We start from the raw sequence: 20,957 nt of genomic DNA, 5'->3' as shown, positions 1-20,957 counted from the left end.
AAGAAATCCATTAGCAACTTCCAGCTGCCAAGGAACAGAAGGAAACTGGCAATAAAAGAGCCAACTCACATTATCAACTGCAGCGATATTATGGGGTGGCACTTAGCCGTACCATTGTGTTGCAGTAGCATTTCTTTCCCAAACCAAATTACCCCTTTTCCTTTAAATTCACATTCACACTCTGATTGGCTAGAAACCTGATACACCACCCGAGGGTACAGGGTAGGGTCAAGGGTACAAAGCTGGAGTCATTTGGTCAACAGCCCCTCCCAACATGAGCTATTATTAAAACGCTGTGGGCTAGGTATGAAATACCAGCACAATCCTGTTCATGGCTGGTTGAGGGAGACTCCCAGCACACCCTGTAGCCTACAGGCTGGAAGGCAGAAGAACTCAATCTTTTCTGCTGCTGCTTCTCAGCAGTTTGTATTGGCTGAGGCATCGCACCGTTGGGGAGATACCCATCATCACTACCCCCTTTTTGCAGATGTGAGCAGAGAGGATGCAGAAGGTGAACTCCAGACAAAGCTGGGAAGATGATTTGTAAATTCCAAGGCCAGAAGGGGCCACTGTGATCTTCTAGACTGATTTTCTAGTCTCCTGTGTCACACAGGCCATGGGACTTACCCCAAATAATTCCTAGAGCATCATTTTGATTTATTATTTCCAAGTCTTGATTTAAAACTTATCAGTGACAGAGACTTTGCCACGCCCCTTGGCAAATTGCTCTAGTGCAGGGGTCTCAAACACGCGGCCCGTGGGCTGCACGCATTAGAAATGTACACCTTAATGTCAGGTCTCTGTCTAATACAGCAGACCCACACCTCAATCACTGAACCCCTCGGCCTTTGGAAATGAACCTACCAGCTCAACTAGGTGTACATGCTGGGTTACATGTCTTACCATAGCCTGCAAGGGCTGTAACTTTAACAATGGACTGATTCCAGCTCAGCAAATGTGAGTCTCTTCCAGGGTGTGGGGAAAGCCCAGTATTTACTGCATATGGAGTTTGTGTCCCCAGCAGAGGTTGCATGAGATCCAGTAACAGCTCACCCTGACCTGAACCTGTCTGCAGATCAGAAAAGTTTCAGACATGAACACAACTACAGGACCTGCCCAACAATTCTGAGAGATTGAATTGTGCTGTGTGCGCTGGCCTCTGAAGGATTCCTGGCAGGGAAACATCACTGGGAGGTGGAGGTGGTGAATGGGGAAAGCCGCCGAGCCAGACCATTGGTGTGCACAGAACTTGGGTGTAGAGAAAGGGATGATTCTGCTGGAACCAATTCCAGGCTCTCACCGCCCCACGGACCTCTGTGACTCTGAGCATAAGACGCACAAAGATCAGGGTTTATCGGGGCGAGTGGCACTTTACGATGCTGATAACAAGACCCCGATCTCCATGTTCATTTATTCTTTCAGAGAAAATCTTTCCTTTTTTTTCTCTTCAGCCTCTGAGATCAGACCTTAAAACCGTGCCCCTGAAAGCCAATAAATGGATTTCATTGGGTGTCATTTTCCCCCTACTCTTTACACAAGCCTCCAGTTTACTGAACTGGAAAGAGAAAGGATTTGAAGAACATTAAAAGAAAGTCTCAGATTCACAAAGGGACTTAAGCAACTAAGGCCTGGTCTACACTACAGAGTTAGGTTGAAGTCTGGCAGCTTATGCCATCCTAATAAGGTCAGCGTCCATACTACAGTGTTCATCCCACCGACATAACTCGCCTGCAACGTCGACTGAATAGCTCCACCTCCAAGAGAGGTGCAGCACTTATGTCAACATAGTTCGGTCAACGCAGTGGCAGTGTAGACACTGCATTGCCCACATCAGCTTAAGTGTCCTCCAGGAGGTGTCCCACAATGCCCCATTGTGACCCACTCTGGTTACTGTTTTGAACTCCGCTGCCCAGCAGCCAGGTACACAGGAACAAGCCCCTCCTGTTTTAGGACTGGGAATTTTTGAAATTCCATTTCCTGCTTGCTCTGCATGGAGAGCTCCCCTAGCACCTGCCCAGCTGAGCAGGCCGGCTACAGGCTCCCAACGCTCTGCTGCCTGCACCGCACAGGAGGTATTGGATCTCCTGGGTCTGTGGGGAGAAGAGGCTTTGCAGGCCTGACTCTGATCCAGCCGTAGAAATGTGGACGTCTATGAGCAGATTGCTTGGAGCGTGGGGGAGAAGGGCTACAAGAGGGGCCCGCAGCTCTGCCGCGTGAAAGCCACAGAGCTGCGCCAGGTGTACCAGGAGGCGAGGGAGGCCAGCAGTCGCTCTGGTGCAGTTCCACAGACATGGCGCTTTTACAAGGAGCTGCACGCTATCCTCTGCGGTGATGCCATGCCACCCCCGAGCCCCATGGATACCGGAGGGGTTGGAGTCATGGGCCACCGCAGGCAACGCTGAGGATGAGAATGGGAGACAGGCGAGCAGGGGATCGATTGTCAGATTCAGGGCTTAAATTCAGCCAGAGCTGTTCGGAGCGGAGCTCTGGTAAATATTTTCAATCCCCCTGGAGTTTTTATAGCATATTGGAGGAGGGCCTGGGGGGCTCCGGGAAACGCTCTATAAGAATTTAAACCCTGATCAGATTACATTCTGTGGCCTAATCTAGAATGGAACGAGACTAATAAAGAAATAATGCCGCCTTCATTCTGGGTTTACATACACTCGCCCTGAGGCTTAATGCTGTAGAACACTTTTGCCAATCACAAAGGTACTTTATTTGTGACCAGATTTAAAATAGAAATGTCACACTCGTAGCAAATGGTGACAGGAATGCCCCAGTCGGTCATAATGTGCTGCCCCTGGCCCAGAGCATGAGAAAAGGTAGAGGTAGCACTACTGGGATAGGGGAACCCCTATCATCACAATTTGTTACCCCTGGACCAGGAGATGGGAAAAGGTGACAGGTATTTGTGATGCTGCCTCTGGACTACAGGATGGGGAAAGGCAGAGGCAGCAAATTGTTTCATGGCAGTAAAAGAGAGACGAGACATGTCAGTAACAAGTACAGGTAGCAAATTGTGCAGGCAGCAGTTTGTGGGTTACACTGGCCAGGAGAGGGGCGGTGGGCAGCCTTCATCGCAGAAGGGATGGTGGACTTGAGGGCAGGTTGCCTAGGTGCAGTGGTGGGTTAATTCAGCACAACAAATAACCAGTGGAACCTTGGATTACCCAGGAAGGGTGTGGGAGATCCAGGTCTACCGGGCTAGCACCCTAACCCCTGGACCCGCCCTTTCACTCTACAGGGATACGCAGAACAAGTAGCTGCACACGGGGATTCAAAGATAGAACAGATATAAATGCCCCAGCGTCAGGGCACGAGCCAGTGACTGAGGGGGTTGGAGGTGTGAGGAGTACAGATTTATTAAGGGGGGATTGGTTGGCGTCTGGCTTGACCCGGCTGGTATCCACCACCCCAGGCCCCCCCCCCCCCCCAGTGCTCTAGATCTCGTTGCTGATGGAAAGCAGGTTGCAGATCTGGTGCCCATCCCCGGAGGATGCTGGGGCAGTTCTAGGGAACAGCCCTCGAGGGAGCTCAGAGTCTGCTCCGGCCGTCTGGGGAACAAACAGCCGAACCGCCCACCTTTCCATGGTACATATTTTATCAGCTCAATAACCGAGCAAAAGCATCAAAAAACCCACATAAAAATGAAAAAACATGAATGAACCTGAGTCCAGTAACTGGATTATTTAAACCATCCCAAATAAATTAATGGCGCCTTCTAATAGCTATGTAACACTCCGAGGCACCAACTTTGTCATTTCCTGCAGGGTGCTCGACCCCCACTCCGCCCCTTCCCACCTATGCCACACCCCTGCCCCATTCTACCTCCTCCCCTGAGCTCGCCCCGCCCTTGCTCTGCCCCCTCCCCCCCAGCGCCTCCTGCACCCCACTGAACATCTGATCGCGGCAGGTGGGCGGCACTGGGAGGGAGGTGGAGGAGCTGATTCAGCCCTGGAGCACCCACGGAGTCAGCGCCTAGCTCATTTGTATTAAGGTGATGGACTTGCAGGTTAGCTAGCGATGACTCACTTGCAGGTGTCAGATCTTGGACGTCCTACGTTGCTAACTCCCACCTCTCAGTGGCCAGCTGGGGTGGGGTGGAGTGAGGGGGAGCGGGGGGGGCGGTGAATGAAGCTCAGGGCACTTTGTGTGGCATGGCCAGAGGCCAGCAGCCAGTGCAAACTGGCCTAACAAGTTGTCATAACTATAAAGGGAAGGGTAACAGCCGTCCTGTGTACAGTACTATAAAATCCCTCCTGGCCAGAGACTCCAAAATCCTTTTCCCTGTAAAGGGTTAAGAAGCTCAGGTAACCTGGCTGACACCTGACCCAAAGGACCAATAAGGGGACAAGATACTTTCAAATCTTGGTGGGGGGAAGGTTTTTGTTTGTGCTTTTTGTTTTTGGTGGTTGTTCGCTCTAGGGACTGAGAGGGACCAGACATCAATCCATGCTCTCCAAATCTTTCTGAACAAGTCTATCCTATTTCAAACTTGTAAGTAAACAGCCAGGCAAGGCGTGTTAGTTTTATCTTTGTTTTCTCAACTTGTAAATGTACCTTTTACTAGGGTGTTTACCTCTGTTTGCTGTAACTTTGAACCTAAGGCTAGAGGGGGGGTCCTCTGGGCTCTTTAAGTTTGATTACCCTGTAAAGTTATTTTCCATCCTGATTTTACAGAGATGATTTTTACCTTTTTCTTTAATTAAAAGCCTTCTTTTTAAGAACCTGATTGTTTTTCCTTGTTTTTAGATCCAAGGGGGTTGGATCTGTATTCACCAGGGAATTGGTGAAGAGTCTCTCAAGGCTACCCAGGGAAGGGAATTAGCACTTTGGGAGTGGTGGCAGTGGACCAGATCTAAGCTGGTAGTTAAGCTTAGAAGTTTTCATGCAGGCCCCCACATCTGTACCCTAAAGTTCAGAGTGGGGAAGGAGCCTTGACACAAGTGAAGGCCAGAACAAAGGTTTCTTCCTTTCCTTTGTTTTTTGCAGAGGATGACCCAGCTGGCCCCAACCCCTTGGAACCTCAGAGCTCCTGTGGCCAATCAGAATGGGGCACTCTCCTTCTAAGGTCACTGGCATCACCCAATGGGGTCTGATTAGGACATATTTATGTAAATGAAGGAGCTCCTCACTCAAGTAATTTCAGGTTGCAATACCCTTGCATCCAAAAATACATGCAGTCTGCAGGTCTGCAAAAAGTTGGAACTGGAAAAGAAATAGGGAAAAACTTGTTTCACATCCCCTCAGCCACAGCAAAAGAGGGATAGATCCTCATCTTTCCACAGGTCCTGCTCTACAGAGAGACACTAACAAACCACCCTCTGATATCTGGAGACTCAGTGTCTCAGTTTGGAGCAGATTTTTGTGTGTCACAAAAGCTGGTGGCATCTCAGACTGGAGCTTTAATAGAGGAAAGAGTCTTCTTCTTACAAACCACAATTTTTGCGTTCAGTTTTTTCAAGCGGGCCCATTTGCCTCACAGATGGAGGTGGCATCCCATAATTCCTCACTGGATGGACAGGGTCACTCTGTACCTAGCTCCGGGTCTCTGTTCCTGAAGAAGAGCTGGAGGCAAAATCCGATTTTTGCTGCGGTACGGAGAAAGAAGAAACTTGTTCAGAGGCGGCTTTACCTGTGGGGGACCCCAGATAGGGAAGGAGGATGGGAATTCAACTGTAGGTTTCCCCCCGCCATGCCCCCAATGGACCCCAAACTACACTCTGCACAGAAACCCCCGGTCCTGACAATGGACAGGCCTCCAGGAGACAGCATAACAACCTACACACCATCTCCCAGGGCTACTGGTACAGGCCTGCACTCCTGTGCCCAGAGTCACACTAAGGGGCACCCAGTGCGTGCTGGGACGCTGGCCGAGCTTTGTTCTGAGGAGTGACCTTAAGATGCTGTTTCGGCTCTTTGGGGTTCCCTGGGTTTTGAGCGAAGGCAGCACATGTGTCAGAGATTCCCAGGGAGCCAGGGAAGGGTGAAGGCTGGGCACGGCCTCGCACATTTCCACAGGCCCAGGAATTGTCAGGCACAGAGTAACCAGCAATCGGAGCTCATCTCCAGTCACTGCTCCCCTCCCCCCATAATTCATTGGGGCATCTTGGCCCCATATCCCGGATTTATTCACTGGCTGCCAGAGCGTAGCCGGGTTTCCATGGGCCTGAAACACAAGCAGAGAATGAGGACCAGGCTAAATCATAGCCTTAAACATAAGAGGTGCCATACTGGGCAAGACCAAGGTCTCCAACTGTAGCCAATACCAGAGATTCAAGGAAAGTTTTCAGAACAGGGTTACTTTGGAGTGATCCACCCCTGCTTTCCCCTCCCAGCTTCCGACAGTCAGAGGCTTACGGTCTCCCCAAGCATGGGGTTGCATCCCTACCCATCCTGGCTACTAGCCATTGATGGACCTTATCCTCCAGGAACTTATCTAGTTTTTTTTTGTTGCCTTCACAACCTCCCCTGGCAACAAGTTCCACATGCTGACTGTGCTGTGTGAAAAAGTACTTAATCTTGTTTGCATTAGACCTGCTGCCTATTAATTTCATCGGGTGACCCCTGTTTTTTATTATGGGAAAGGGTAAAGAACTCTTTTCTATGCACTTTCTCCACACCTGTCATGATTTTATAGACCTCTATCATGTCTCCCCTTGCTCATCTCTTTTCTAACCTCAACAGCCCTAATGGTTTTAGTCATCTGGAAGCCGTTCCATACCCTTGATCATCTTTGTTGCTCTTCTCTGAAACTTTCCCAGTTCAATTTAACCCTTTTTCAGATGGGGAGACCACAACCGCACGCAATATTCTAGTTGTGGGCGTACGACTGATTTATACTGAGACATTATGGTATTTTCTGTTTTACTTTCCATCCCTTTCCTAATGGCTCCTGACACTGTTAGCCTTGGAAGAGGCTGTGTCTGCATAATTATAATTTTTTGTGAGAAAGTTGCAATTTTGCCAGAAAACATTGATTTTGTGTTGGGGAAACTGAAAGGGAAGAGCCCAGGGCTTCCTGGCTGCCTGCCAGGGATTCTCCCAAGATGGAATCTCTGAAAAATTCCCTTCCCAGGGAAACCTCCCATTTGTGACTTTTCCTTCCGATCGGGAACAAAAACACTTCTGGAATACCAAATTTTCTGTGGGGAGAAAATTCCTTTTTCCAGCCAGTTCTGGTGTGGGCAGCAAGGCCCCGATCCCCCAATGGGAGTGATTCTGAGCGGGCAGCTCTCTCGTGTCCATTCATAACAATACCTCTCAGACACTCACCGCCCGTCTGGTTGTGCAGCTACATTCAACATCTTCGTACCTCCAGGACTTCTGGGTCTTTCCCTGGAGATAGTCAGCGCCCACGGCCTGAGCTGTCCACTCCTGGCTGGTTCTGACCTCTCGCATGTCGCTGCTGTAGTATGCGATCTTAACATCATCCAGCTTGGCGATCATGAAGTACTGATTGGTCCCCTCTTCGTCAATGACTCCTGTGACTAGTATATCCAGGCTGTGGCGCCCTAAAGTAACAGGAGAGAGGTGGAGTTAACCAGAGGCTTCCTCCTTTGCTCAGGGGACCAGCAGACTCCCCATGCCCAGCCACATCCCTCTGCCTTCAACCCCATCCTGGGCAAGGGACAAGCTGGGATCCATCAGTAACTCACACGGCACTGAGCCGAGGGGGAATCAGGAAGGATGATCTCTCGGCCTGTGCTTCTGAAAGTTAGTGGCTTGATTAGGGGAGTCAGTTGGCGGGGGGGCTAACTGCCCCCTATAGAGCTCCCCGCATGGGCAAATGCCCTGAGGATGGGGGGGGGGGAGGGCGGATGGACAAACTGGTTACAGTGGAACCTGGGTCGTCTGTGGCCTGTGTGCATGTCTGTGGTGAGCATGTAGGGCATATTTGGTGTTTACCGATTTTTCACCCAATTTTGGCTCACTCAGGTACACGGAAGTACTGATTAGGGCAAGAAAATCCAGCCTGTGACAGTAGTTCGATGTGTATCTGTTCATAATAACTTAGTGCAAGTGTAAATGCCAGGCTGTCTGTTAACATCAGGCAATGGAGAGGTAGATACAAATTCATGCGCACACACACCAGGGCCGGCCTTAGGGGTGGGCCACCTGGGTGATAGTCCAGGGATGCTGGTGGTCTAGGTGGCGCTGTGTGGCAGCACAGAGGTGCACGCTGCTGTTGTAGAGTCAGAAACTGCTCCCAGCTGGTAGGGGAGCGCTGAGGGGGGCGCCCAGATTTCTCCCTGCTCCCTCCCAGCGGAGAACATGGGGGGACCATGAGTGGTGATGCACAGATACTGCTTCCCCCCCCAAAAAAATTTCCTCCATGCCCCTAGGGGGCTGTGCGGGGTGGGAGCAAGAAGCAATACCAAGTGCTCCATGCATCCAGGTCACTTTCTCCCAGTCCTGTGCTGTGAAACTGATGGTTTCCCTTCACCTAGAGCAGTGGTTTTCAAACCGTGGGTCGTGACCCAGAAGTGAGTTGCGGAATGGAAAGGACTGGGTCGTGATGGCTCTGGTCAGCACCGCCAACCAGACCATTAAAAGTCCCGTCAGTGGTGCTGCCCGGCTAAGGCAGGCTAGTCCCTACCTGTTCCGACACCGTGCTGCACCCCGGAAGCGGCCAGCAGCAGGTCTGGCTCCTACACCGGTGTGTGTGTGTGTGTGTGTGTGTGCCATAGGGCTCCGCACGCTGCCCTGTCCCAAGCATTGGCTTCACACTCCAATTGGTTGGTTCCCAGCCAATGGGAACTGGGGGTGGGGGGGGGGGAGGGAGGTGTCTGCAGGCGAGAGCCACCTGGAGCCACTTGCGTGCATCCACCTTGGAGCCAGACCTGCTGCTGGCCGCTTCTGGGGCACAGTACGGTCTGTGGTGCCAGGACAGGCGGGAAGCCTGCCTCTGCACCCCAGCTGTGCCGCTGACTGGGAGCCACCGGAGGTAAGCCTGAGGTGCTCCCCAACCCCACGCCTCATTCCCCTGCCCCAGCCATAAGCCCCCCCAAACCTGGAGCCCCCTCCTGCACCCCAAACCCTTCATACTTGGCCCTACCCCAGAGCCTGAACCCCAGCCCAGAGTCCTGACCCCCCCTGCACCCCAACCCGCTGCCCCAGCCCACAGCCACCTCCCACACCCTGAACCCCTCATTCCCGGCCCTACCCTGCAGCCCTCACCCCCGCACCCTAACCCTCTGCCCCAGCCCTGAGCTCCTCCCACACCCCAAACCCCTCATCCCCAGCTCTGTTGGGTCGTGGGCATCAACAATTTTCTTCAACTGGGTCGCCAGAAAAAAAGTTTGAAAAGCACCGACCTAGAGTACTGTGTGCAGTACTGGTCACACCTTTGAAAAAGGATATTGCAGTATTAGAGAGGGTTCAGAGAAGGGCAATGAAAATGATGAAGGACCTGGAAAAACTCTTTTGGTAAGAAAGATTCAAAAGAATGGGACTGTTTACCTTAGAAAAAAAGATGAATAAGAGGGGACAGGATAAAAGGGTATAAAATAATGAATGGGACAGAGAAGGCTGGGAACATCTTTTCTGCCTGTCTCATAACACAAGAACAAGAGGACAGTCAATGAAATGGAAAGGGATCAAATTCAGAACCAATAAGAAATACTTTTACACAAAACATGTAATTAAACGGTGGAACTCACTGCCACATGGAGTTTTTGAGGGCTGTAATTTAGCAAGATTCAAAAAAGGGACTGGATATTGATGATATGAATAACCCCAGAGTTATAATAGTTAAGTTAATGCGAATAATTTTTTTGGAATAAATTGGTCAAGGTTTAAAATGATCGCTAACTATTAGGGATTAGTAACACTCTTATATAGTGTTTTCCTGCACTAGCTCTCAAACTGCTTTACAAAGGAGGTACAGAAAGGGTCTTGGCCTTAAACCTGACTCTGAGCCTGGGTTTATTCTGCGGTATAGAAAGAAAGCTGCCAAGCCTGCTCCCAGCAAGCCTCTATTGGCTTCTTTGTGTATGTAATTGCTTCATTTCTTCATCTTGCTTGTTTGGGGGCTTTTCTGGGTGTGTGGGTGTGTGTTGTGTGTGTGTTAATGGGTTTGTTTGTTTGTTTGTTTTTAATTTCCCTGCCGGAGAGCGTGATTGGCTCCCGGTTGGGCAATCTGCTTTACAAGGCAGCTTGTTGGGCTTGGCAGGAAACGAAACTTATCTTGTTAACTGTCTGCAGGGAGCCATGGCTGCAGCCGGGAATCCTCTGAAGAGCCTCCGAGATGAAGCTACTTGCTCCATCTGTCTGAGTTTTTTCAAGGATCCAGTGTCTTTAGATTGCGGGCACAATTTCTGCCAAGCCTGCATCACCCAGTGCTGGGAGAGACCAGATGCAGACATCTCCTGCCCTCAGTGCAGAGAGACCTTTCCCCAGAGGACCCTGAGGCCGAACAGACAACTGGGGAACATGGTAGAAATCGCCAAGCAGCTGAGTGTCCCAGCAGCAGCAGCAGGAGGAGATTTGTGCAACGCGCACCAGGAGCCTTTCAAACTCTTCTGTAACCAGGACCAAATGCTCATCTGTGTGATCTGCAGGGAGTCCCAGGCGCACCACGCTCACAGGGTGGTCCCGGTAGAGGAGGCTGCCCAGGAGCACAAGGTAGGCCACGGCTGGGCACGGGGCTGGGAGCGGGGCCGGGGGGGAGCCCAGGCCACAGCAGATGTGGATGCAGTGGTGCTGGGACAGATTTCGGTGTGGGGGTGCTGAGCTACACCCCTTTGACCCCGTCCGCGTCCCCTCACCGCCCCCTAGAGCTGGGGCTGGGAGCAGGGCAGTGTCTCTGGGAGGGCAGGGGGGACGTGGACAGGGTAAGGCGGCCGAGCGGGCTCCCGGGCCAGGTGTATCAGCACAAAACGCAACCCTCCCCTTTTGCAACTGGGAGCGGTTTCTGCCATGCAGCGTAGCAGTTTGGTAAACTGTTTGTTAACTTGCTACCGCCTGTCCATGGGGTTGCGAATCAGGAGGGGATGGGGTATGTGGTCAAAAACGATCCCGATCTGCTTCCTGACCAGAGTGGCCCCTTTCATTGAATTTGTGAAAGGGGAGGTAGGGTTTGTGGGTATGGAGCGTGCCCCTGAGCCCAAGGTGAGACCACAGTGGCCCGTTTTCATTTTTTCCACTGGCTTCTCCTTGCTTAGTTCCAATAACTGGGCTGCTCATGCACCTGTCACTGGTCCAGGGATGGTTGCAAAACGGGAGGGATGGGGTTTGTGGTCGAAAACACTCACAGTCTGCTTCCTCTGGGGATGGTTGCAAAACGGGAAGGATGGGGTTGTGGTGGAAAACACTCCCGGTCTGCTTCCTCTGGGGATGGTTGCAAAACGGGAGGGATGGGGTTGTGGTGGAAAACACTCACGGTCTGCTTCCTCTGGGGAAGGTTGCAAAACGGGAGGGATGGGGTTTGTGGTGGAAAACACTCACAGTCTGCTTCCTCCTGGCTAATGTGCCAAATTGATCTATTGCATGATTGAGGCGTGCTGTTTCACTTTTTTGTATGTGAATCCATGAAAAGGAAGGTAAGGTTTGGGGGAACGGAGCATGCCCCTGAGCCCAACGTGAGACCAGAGTGGCCCCTTCCATTGAATTCGTGAAAGGGGAGGTAGGGTTTGTGGGTATGGAGCGTGCCCCTGAGCCCACGTTGAGACCACAGTGGCCCCTTTTCATTTTTTCCACTGGCTTCTCCTTGCTTAGTTCCAATGACTGGGCTGCTCATGCACCTGTCACTGGTCCAGGGATGGTTGCAAAACGGGAGGGATGGGGTTTGTGGTGGAAAACACTCACGGTCTGCTTCCTCTGGGGGATGGTTGCAAAACGGGAGGGATGGGGTTTGTGGTGGAAAACACTCACAGTCTGCTTCCTCTGGGGATGGTTGCAAAACGGGAGGGATGGGGTTGTGGTGGAAAACACTCACGGTCTGCTTCCTCTGGGGGATGGTTGCAAACGGGAGGGATGGGGTTTTGTTCAAGCGGGGTGTGTGTGTGTGTCTTGCAGACTGGATACTGTGCCCTGATTTCCCAAGAAGACCGTTATTATCTGTGACTGCAGAGATCTTAACACAGCATTGAGCATAAAATGAGCTTTAACAATATGTTGTGACTACTTACATTAAAGAAATCCAGTCCACCTTGGTTTAGGAGAGAGACCACTGATTGACCAATAAGAATCGGTTGTTGCAGATCCTCATAGTGCAATTTTTTTTTCTTTTCCATTGTCAGTGCAGCTTTTATTTTGGTGAGTTTTGCACACAGATGCAGAAATGTGGACTTGCGCATCCAAAAGTTCTGCAGCCACTGGTTATGAGCCCAGGCCTTCATTGTTGCAGAAGATTTTTTGCCCTTGGGAAGGATGTAAGATGACACCATATAATACACTACACTGAATATTTGTGAATCAGCTTCTACACACAAGTCCAGCACACAGGCCTTGCTGTCTTTTCACTGCAGTCCTTGATCTTGCTGACAAATCTGTAGAGAATTACTGGAACCATAAACTCCCTGAACATTAAATCTCACCAAATGAGGGTCAATCCATCCTCATCATTATATCTACTCATTATACTCCACACCCGTACATAGCCACTATATGAACTTCATACCCTCATATCTCAATGCCTGTACTTTGACCCATCAACCTTTTACCCCGAATCGGGGATATTGCAGATTATGTATTCCTTATGCCACCTGATTTTAAACCAAACTTTGCACCATCGATAATTCTGTACAGTATTCCCTGATAACCATAAACTTCTATGCTCAAACTCTGTTCACTTTTTTTTTTTTAAATCATCTTAATAAAAATTTTAAATCTGTTGAAACTAGTCTAGGTCTAGGCGAGAGAATGTCTCAGGGCCGCCCGGGGTGGGGGGGGAGTGGTGCAATTTGCCCCGGGGGCCCCACAGGGGCCGCCATGAATATGTCGGAGGCTCCCCCTGCATCCGTCTTCCCCCATCCCCCGGCGTCCCAGTGCGCCGTGTCCGGGAGCGGCCCTGGTGCACTGCAGCTAAGCAGCTGGTATACATACCATTAAAGCATTTAATGTTTTTAAATAATGTATTTAGTGTATTTTCAAATTATTACAAAGCAAAGCAATTTTTGGGGCCCCTTCCATAAAAAAAAGTTGCAATACTCTAGTAACATGTATTTGGAAATGTAAAAAATAACCAGTGAAATACATTCAAAAATTAATCTGTAATAATTTGAAAATACACTAAATCCAGCATTTGAAAACATTAAATGCTTTAATGGTCTGTATACATTTGCAGTTACATAATGGGCTGTTGCTGGGTGATGGTGATGGTTGGTGCAAATGGGCTGTCGCTGCCTGGGGGTGGTGCTGCTGTTGCCCAGGGCTCCGGGGGGAGCTGGGCTCTGGGTTGGGGGGCGCCCGGCTCACAGGGGCTGGGCTCAGGGATGTGGGGAGATGGGGTCAGGGGGTGTCCGGTTCAGAGAGGCTGGGCTTGGAGCTGGTGGTTTGGGCTGTGGAGGGGATGGATGGGGTCTGGAGGTGTCCGGCTCAGAGGGGCTGGGCTCGGAGCTGGGGGTCATGGCTGTGGGGGGATGGGGTCAGGGGGTTGTCCGGCCCCTCCCTTACCATGCCGCTTACCCCCTCTACCGGAGCCTCAGCGTGCCACATCCAGGACGCCGGGGGATGGGATGGGGGAAGACGGAAGTGTGGGTAGTCTCCGACATACTCCGGGCCTGGGGCAAATTGCCCCACTTGCCCCCCCCTCTGGGCGGACCTGCTGAATAGTGGTGACTGGGAATGGGCCGGGGGGGAGTGTAGCAGATGACAATTTGAGGTGAATATTCTCTTGGCCAGATTCTACTGGGTTTATGGTGCTGTGTGCTATGGACTGGAGTGAATAACCAAGAATCTGGTTAATAATTATTCTCTAAATTCAGCTTTCTTCTTTCTCTCTGTGTGAATTATCACTAATTCAAAATAGTGGTGTGCAAGTTGACTGGAGAATGATAATAGCATAATCTCTTGTTAGAACATTGTAAACCCTACTACCTGATTTTTATATAATACACTCACTATACATAATACAAGAAATCCCTGATGTTAGAACCTGGCTATGCCGCTGCTGTAGGGGGCTCATCACCCAGCAGCTGGGGACCACCATGTGGGCTCGGCAGGGCTGCTGGCCACGGGGCCAATGGCTGTGGGTGGGATCTCAGGAGTCATGTCCCAGGGATATGCCCCACTCCCCAGCACTGCTCCAGCTCTGAGCTGTCTCCACTGCCACTGCCTGGGACCTGTGGGCCCCCACCTGCCTCCCCAGGGAAAGAGCCACCTGGGATTGGTGCAGAGGCTGGGCCAGTCTCAGGCAGTCCCAGAGGACGGCTGGGGGAGGGGGAGAGTGTGGGAGGCTCAGCTGGGTCCTGCCAGGCATGTGGGTCCTGAGGGAGCCTGGCCCGGGTAGGCCCTGCTCCTGCTCCAGCCTGGCTGATTGCACCCCCAAGGGGCCGGAGTTATCCTGCCCCAGGACAAGCTCTGGCTGCGCTGCTGGCTCAGCCTGGCAGACACAGTCACCTCCCATCAGGGCCGGGTATTGTGGCTGGGGGTTAGGGTGTGGGAGAGTAGGTCTCTAGTGGGTCTGGGGGGTGCTGTGCAGTGGGGGGTGGGGAGATCTGTGTGTGTTGGGGCACTGGGAAGTGTGCAGGGGTCTGGGTGGGGCACTGTGCAGTTGTGGCAGTGGGGCGGTGGGGGGCACTGGGCAGTGAGGGAATCTGTGGGGGGGCTCTCGGCGGGGAGGGGCAGGGCACTGTGCAGTTGTGGGAGGGCTGTGGGGGGTCTACAGCTAGGGGGCACTGGGCAGTGAGAGGATCTGGGGGGGTTCAGAGTGGTCTGTGGGAGGGCACTGGGCATGGGGGTTTGTGGGGGTCTTTTCACATATTCACACACAAAAACGTGAAAAAGCGTGCCTCAATTGTCCAATAGATCAATTTGGCACATTAGCCAGGAGGAAGCAGACCATGAGTGTTTTTGACCACAAACCCCATCCCTCCTGATTCGCAACCCCATGGACCAGTGACAGGTGCATGAGCAGACAAGTCATTGGAAATAAGGAAGGTGGAAGCCAGTGGAAAAAATGAAAGGGGCCACTCTGGTCTCACCTTGGGCTCAGGGGCATGCTCCATACCCCCAAAGCTTACCTCCCTTTTCACGGACTCACACACAAATACGTGAAACAGCGCGCCTCAATTGTACAATAGATCAATTTGTCACATTAGCCAGGAGGAAGCAGATCAACCAAAGGGGCCACTCTGATATCACCTTGGGGTCATGGGCCCGCCCCGAAGGGGAAGAAGCATGATGGGAGCACAGGGCCGGGCTGGCCAGTGTGCGTCTGGCAGCTCCCGGTTTGTAAACAGTGCCATTATACTGGGCTGGGTGGAGCAGGGTTGTCCCTGCCGTGCCATGACCCATCTCCCATTGCCCCCGGCCAGCCCGTCGCTCTGAGGACTCTGCCCCCCATGCCCCATGTCCCCATTTCCCCCGTGGGGACCACAAATATGTTTAGCACCAGGCCCACAAAAAGTTAATCCAGCCCTTTTTGGGGTGCAGGCTCTGGGATGGAGTTGGGGTGCAGGAGGGTTGCAGGCTATGGGTAGTTTGAGTGAGGGGTGCAGGCTCTGACCTGGGGCATGGGATTGGGGTACAGGAGGGGGTGCAGACATGTGGGCTCTGGGAGGGAGTTAGCAACTCAGCACGTTATATAAGAGAAATGAGCTGCAGTGATTTCATATAGGCATAGAAACTGATAGAAGACACTTTTACATATTCAAAATGTGAGAGGCAGAGTTGGAGGGAGGGAGTGTCTGTACAATATTTCACCGCATTCAGTCTCCTGGCTGGATCAGTAACGTAGCCGTGTACAGGGCCGCCCAGAGGATTCAGGGGGCCTGGGACAAAGCAATTTTCGGGGACCCCTTCCATTAAAAAAAGTTGCAATACTATAGTAACATGTATTTGGAAATGTGAAAAAATAACCAGTGACATACATTCAAAAATTAATTTTTAATAATTTGAAAATACACGAAATACATTATTTAAAACATTAAATGCTTTAATGGTCTGTATACATTTGCAATTACATAATGGGCTGTTGCTGGGTGATGGTGATGGTTAGGATGGGGTCGGGGGGGGTGCCCCACCCCTTACCATGGCGCTTACCCCCTCTCCTGGAGCCTCAGCGTGCTGCAACCAGGAGCGGCCCCGGACCGCGTTGGAGCCACCGCGCTGCAGTGCGCCAGGGCCGCTCCCGGACGCGGCACGCTGAGACACCGGGGGAAGACGGAGGCGGGGGCAGCCTCCGACATATTCGTGGGGGCCCCTGCGGAAAATTGCCCCACTTGGCCCCCCCGTCTGGGCGGCCCTGGCCCTGCAACACTTGTATAGGATAGAGAGGAGCTGCGTTGATTAAGCTTTGACAGGCTAGGAATTGGAGGCCTGTGCCTTTAAGACCCCAGCCCCAGGAACCCGCCCCCTGCTCCGGGGCTGACATGCAGCGTCCCTGTGAGAACAAAAAAACAGCCTCTGCCCCCCCCCACACCCCTAGATCAGCGAGCACAGTGGGTGGCTCATCCCACGGGGTCACTGTTCCCCCCCTCCCCCTCCCTAAACCGGGGTTTTGTCCCCGCACGGGGTCTGGCAGTGTCTCCCCTCCCCCGCTTAACCCCGGCTCTCACCCCCCACCACCGATTTTTGCCCTTCAGCCCCTCTTCTGCCCCGCTAGCTACAGTAGCTTGAACCCCCCCAGGCCAGTAAAATTCTGCCCCCTGCTCAGACCCTGACAGCCCCCCCGCTGCGATTTGCCCCCTTAATCCTTTTAAACCCCCCCAAAGAGGAGGCAGCAAAGCATAAGTAGAAGTAAGGGCAGAGAGAGGGCAGTGGCTACAGCGAAGGGTACTGGGCATGCTCAGTTCGAGTGAGCATGCTCAGTACACCCAAAGTAGCAAAACGGGAGCGAGAGCACTTTGTGCTGATACACCTGTGGTGTAGCCGCCCGCCCCTCTGCAACCGAGCGCTCCCCCGGGCCAGCAGCTGGGATGCCCGAAGCAAAAGCTGGGGGTGCTACAGCACCCCATGCACCCCTACTTCCTGCGCCTATGCGTGGCTGGCACTCCCCTGCCCCCTGTGGGGGCTGGCGTGGGCCCCCAGAATATTCCTCCGCACTCCCCTAGTGGTGCACGCTCAACAGTTTGGGGACCACTGGTCAAGGTGGACAAAGTGCAGGAGAGGGAGCTGAGGTACAGGGAGGCAAAGGCTGGGGATTCACAAAGGTACTTAGGTGCCTAAACCCCAGAGTGAGGTGCATACAGCTGGGGTTTAGGCACCTAAATGCCAGTTCTAGGCTCCACTGCAATCCCCAGAGCTACTGCCAAGCTCTGTAGGAGTCCAAAGTCACTCAGTGCCTGTGTATTCAAAGTACAAGTTCTCTCAGTGCCTGTGTCTGCCTCTGGGCATGTGCACAGCTGCCTCCCTCTAGAGGCTTCTGGCTGCCTGTCTCCTGGCCACACCCATAAGCTGGGTGAAGACAGATGTTCTCCTGCCTCTCTCACCTGCAGGGCCTGATCTGTGGGCACCCTCAGAGACAAAGACAAAGGAATGGGAGGGACAGAGAGGCACTGAAGGGGCAGTGACTTGATCAAGCTCACAAAACAGCTCAGTAGCAGAACCAGGAATTAAACCCTGGCCTCCCAATGTCCCTCCTCGTTCTCTAGCCACTAGACCACACAGCCTCTCATCACTCCTGTCAGGCACTGCTTTACAATCATAGATAGAGTCATAGATTCTAGGACTGGAAGGGACCTCGAGAGTCATCGAGTGCAGTCCCCTGCCCGCATGGCAGGACCAAACCTCACATTATAAACCTCTCAGCACAGCTGAGTTTCGACAGAGCTGGTGCCTGGCGTAGTGCCCAGCTTGAGCATTTCGTATCTGATGACCGCTGGCTGCTTCCTGGAAGCAGCAGTAACGTGACATTGTCAGCAGCATTCTCAATGGGTTCCTTTCCTGTTACTTTCTGAAGCATAAGATGCACTGAAAGATTTCTGCTTAAAAAACTAAGGTTAATCTGCTTAATTTTTTCCTCAAGGGAAAACCAGGATGATGAATTCCTGTTTTCCCGGGCTTGCTGAAGGCGGGTCACTTTGCTGCTCCTGAAACACAGTGGGAAGTCAGGGGAGGCACAGCGTGCTGCGTGGCCCTGCCCACCCTCCACTCCCAGGCCCCCTCCTGCTTCCCACCAGCGTGCTGCGTCTCTTCCCCTCTGTGGCTGGGCTGGGGTTAGCGGGGACTGACCTGCGGCCGAGGGCTCTGGCCAGCTGGGGCCGGTGATTATGCCATCCAACGTTCCTGGGGCGGAGGGGCTAGCTGTCACGATGGGGGGGGCTCTTGGCTCTGGTGGGGGCGGGGCCTCAAGCAGAAGGGGCTGGTCTGGTGGCTAGCCTCCCCGAACCAGTGGTTCACGTCCCGCCCACGCATACTTTGGAGTTTTGCTTTGGGTTTATGCATCCATTTGAACCACAAATTCGATGCAACATTCTAGGGCCCATGAAGCCCAAGTGGATGGAACCTTAAAAAGCCTGTTTGACAGAGCAATCCACTCTGGGCAGAATCCACTGTGCTGTCTGCCACTCTAGATTAAAGGAAGAAAAAGGCTGATTCCCAGGACCACGTTGAGTCTCAGTACCGGAGCACCTCGGAAGTGAGAACAAACCCTTTCCCCCATGCCAAACAATCAAGCACAATATTTATGAGTCTTGTGAGTGTGTTGGATTTTTAACCTGGAGTCCCTTTCTCCCATTAGGCCCTGGAGTTTAATATACACTTTTAAAAAAAGTGTTTTAAACACTCTTACCAAAACTCCCTTCCCTGTAAGTTGCTCAGCTTTAACTTTCTGACATCCAGATCTCTTCATATACTGTTCCATGTCATTGCATGGGAGCAGAACACCCTATCCTACACTGCTGCAAAATGGATACGACTTTAACCCATTTCCCTGAAGCACTTGGAGGATTCACTGGAGGCAAAGGGCTGTCTGGACAAAGTCCCTAAGCCTCTACCTCAGATCTGGGGTCCCCAAGGCCTCTCTGTTCCCTGGCAGCGTGACACATACAGCATAGAAGTAATGCAGGGCTGAGACTGGGGCCTGAGATGCCCAGCTGCAATTGAAATGAATGGGAGCTGTGCTTTTAGATCCTCTGTGTGGCTCTGCAACACCTCACCTTGGGTGAATTATGGAAGAAGATTCTCGGAGCACATTTTCAAAAGCACCAACTGACATTAGAGCCGAAGTCTCATTTTCAAAGGAGATTTAGTCCTGAATCCCCAAAGGGACTTGGGTGTTGTGATGCTCAGCATTGCAATGCCTAACTTTTAGGCACCTAGAAAATCACTAAGGACATAAGAACAGCTGCATTGGGTCAGATCAAAGGTCCATCTAGTCCAGTATCCTGTCTTCTGACAGTGGCCAATGCCAGGTGCTTCAGAAGGAATGAACAGAACAGGGCAATTATCGAATGATCCATCCATTGTCATCTGGTCCCAGCATCTGGCAGTCAGGGTTTTAGGGATCTCTGGAGCATGGGGTTGAATCCCTGACCATCTTGGCTAATAGCCATTGATGGACCTATCCTCCATGAACTCATCTAATTCTTTTTTGAACTCACTTATACCTTTGGCCTTCACAACATCCCTGGCAATGTGTTCCATGGATTGATTGTGTGTTGTGTGAAGAAGTACTTCCTTTTGTTTGTTTTTAAACCTGCTGCCTGTTAATTTCCCCTGGTTCCTGTTATGTTAAGGGGTAAATAAACTTCCCTATTCACTTTCTCTACACCATCCATGATTTTATAGACCCAACCCCAGTTGTCTCTTTTCCAAGCTGAACACTCTGTCTTTTTAATCTCTCCTCATATGGAGGCTGTTCCATACCCCTAATTATTTTTATTCCTGTATGTTTTCCTATTCAAATATATCTTGTTTGAGATGGGGCCAATAGAACTGCATGATGTATTCAAGATTCACCATGGATTTCTCTAATGGCATTATGATATTGTCTGTCTTATTATCCATCATTTTCCTAATGGTTCTTAAAATTCTGTTAGCTTTTATGAACAGATGTTTTCATAGATGACTCCAAAATCTCTTTTTTGAGTGGTAAGAGCTCCTTTAGACCACATCATTTTATATGTATAGTTGGGATTATGATTGCCAATGTGCATTACTTTGCATTTATCAACAGTGAAATTTAGCTGCCATTTTGTTGCCCAGTCACCCATTTTTGTGAGATCCCTTTGTAACTTTTCATAGTCTGCTTTGACTCAGCTACCTTGAGTAATTCTGTGTCATCTGCAGACTTTGCCACCTCACTGTTTACCCCCTATTCCTGATCATTTAGGGATATGTTAAACAGCACTGGTCCCAGTAGAGATCTCTCTCCATTGTGAAAACTGACCATTTATTCCTATCCTTTATTTCCTATATTTTAACCGGTTACTGATCCATGAGATAAGGTTATCGCTTATCCCATGACTGTTTAGTTTCCTTAAGAGACTTTAGTGTGGGACCTTGTCAAAGGCTTTCTGAAAGTCTAAGTACACTATATCCAGTGGATCATCCTTGTTGACACCCTCAGAATTCTAATAGATTGGTGAGGTATGATTGCCCTTTACAAGAGTTGTGTTGATTCTTCTCCTAACAAATCATATTAATCTGTGTCTGACAATTTTGTTCTTTACTGTAGTTTCAGCCAGTTTACCTGGTACTGAAATTGGGCTTTGTCTGCAATACAGCCTATGTCGCCAAAACTTACGGTCATTCAGGGCTGTGAATATTTCACCTCCCTGAGTAACATAAGCATTCATGTGCACAGTGCTATGTCAGCAGGAGAACTTCTTCCGCCACCCTAAGCTTCT

General features: G+C 51.3%; 2 protein-coding genes across 3 annotated transcripts in view; one reads left to right on the top strand and one right to left on the bottom strand.

Moving 5' to 3' along the window:
- The window catches only part of LOC117886991 (zinc finger protein 445-like), a 731,357-nt gene that overhangs the window by 244,325 nt on the left and 466,075 nt on the right, over positions 1 to 20,957 (bottom strand). The gene's annotated exons all lie outside the window — the stretch shown is intronic.
- The window catches only part of LOC117886944 (zinc finger protein RFP-like), a 90,109-nt gene that overhangs the window by 50,820 nt on the left and 18,332 nt on the right, over positions 1 to 20,957 (top strand). Inside the window, exon 1 of one of the 2 annotated variants that reach the window (XM_034789116.1) lies at positions 10,169 to 10,629. The exons of the other annotated variant lie outside the window; for it this stretch is intronic. Coding sequence (XP_034645007.1) covers positions 10,216 to 10,629 — 414 coding nt within the window. The 5' untranslated portion in view covers positions 10,169 to 10,215. Of the gene's footprint in view, positions 1 to 10,168; positions 10,630 to 20,957 lie in introns of those variants that run through there. 2 annotated transcript variants of the gene reach the window in all.

The sequence above is a fragment of the Trachemys scripta genome, chromosome 14, assembly GCF_013100865.1.
Source record: "Trachemys scripta elegans isolate TJP31775 chromosome 14, CAS_Tse_1.0, whole genome shotgun sequence".
NCBI lineage: Eukaryota > Metazoa > Chordata > Testudines > Emydidae > Trachemys > Trachemys scripta.
Note: the sequence above shows the minus strand (reverse complement) of the source record. Positions and strands in the feature narration are given on the sequence as shown.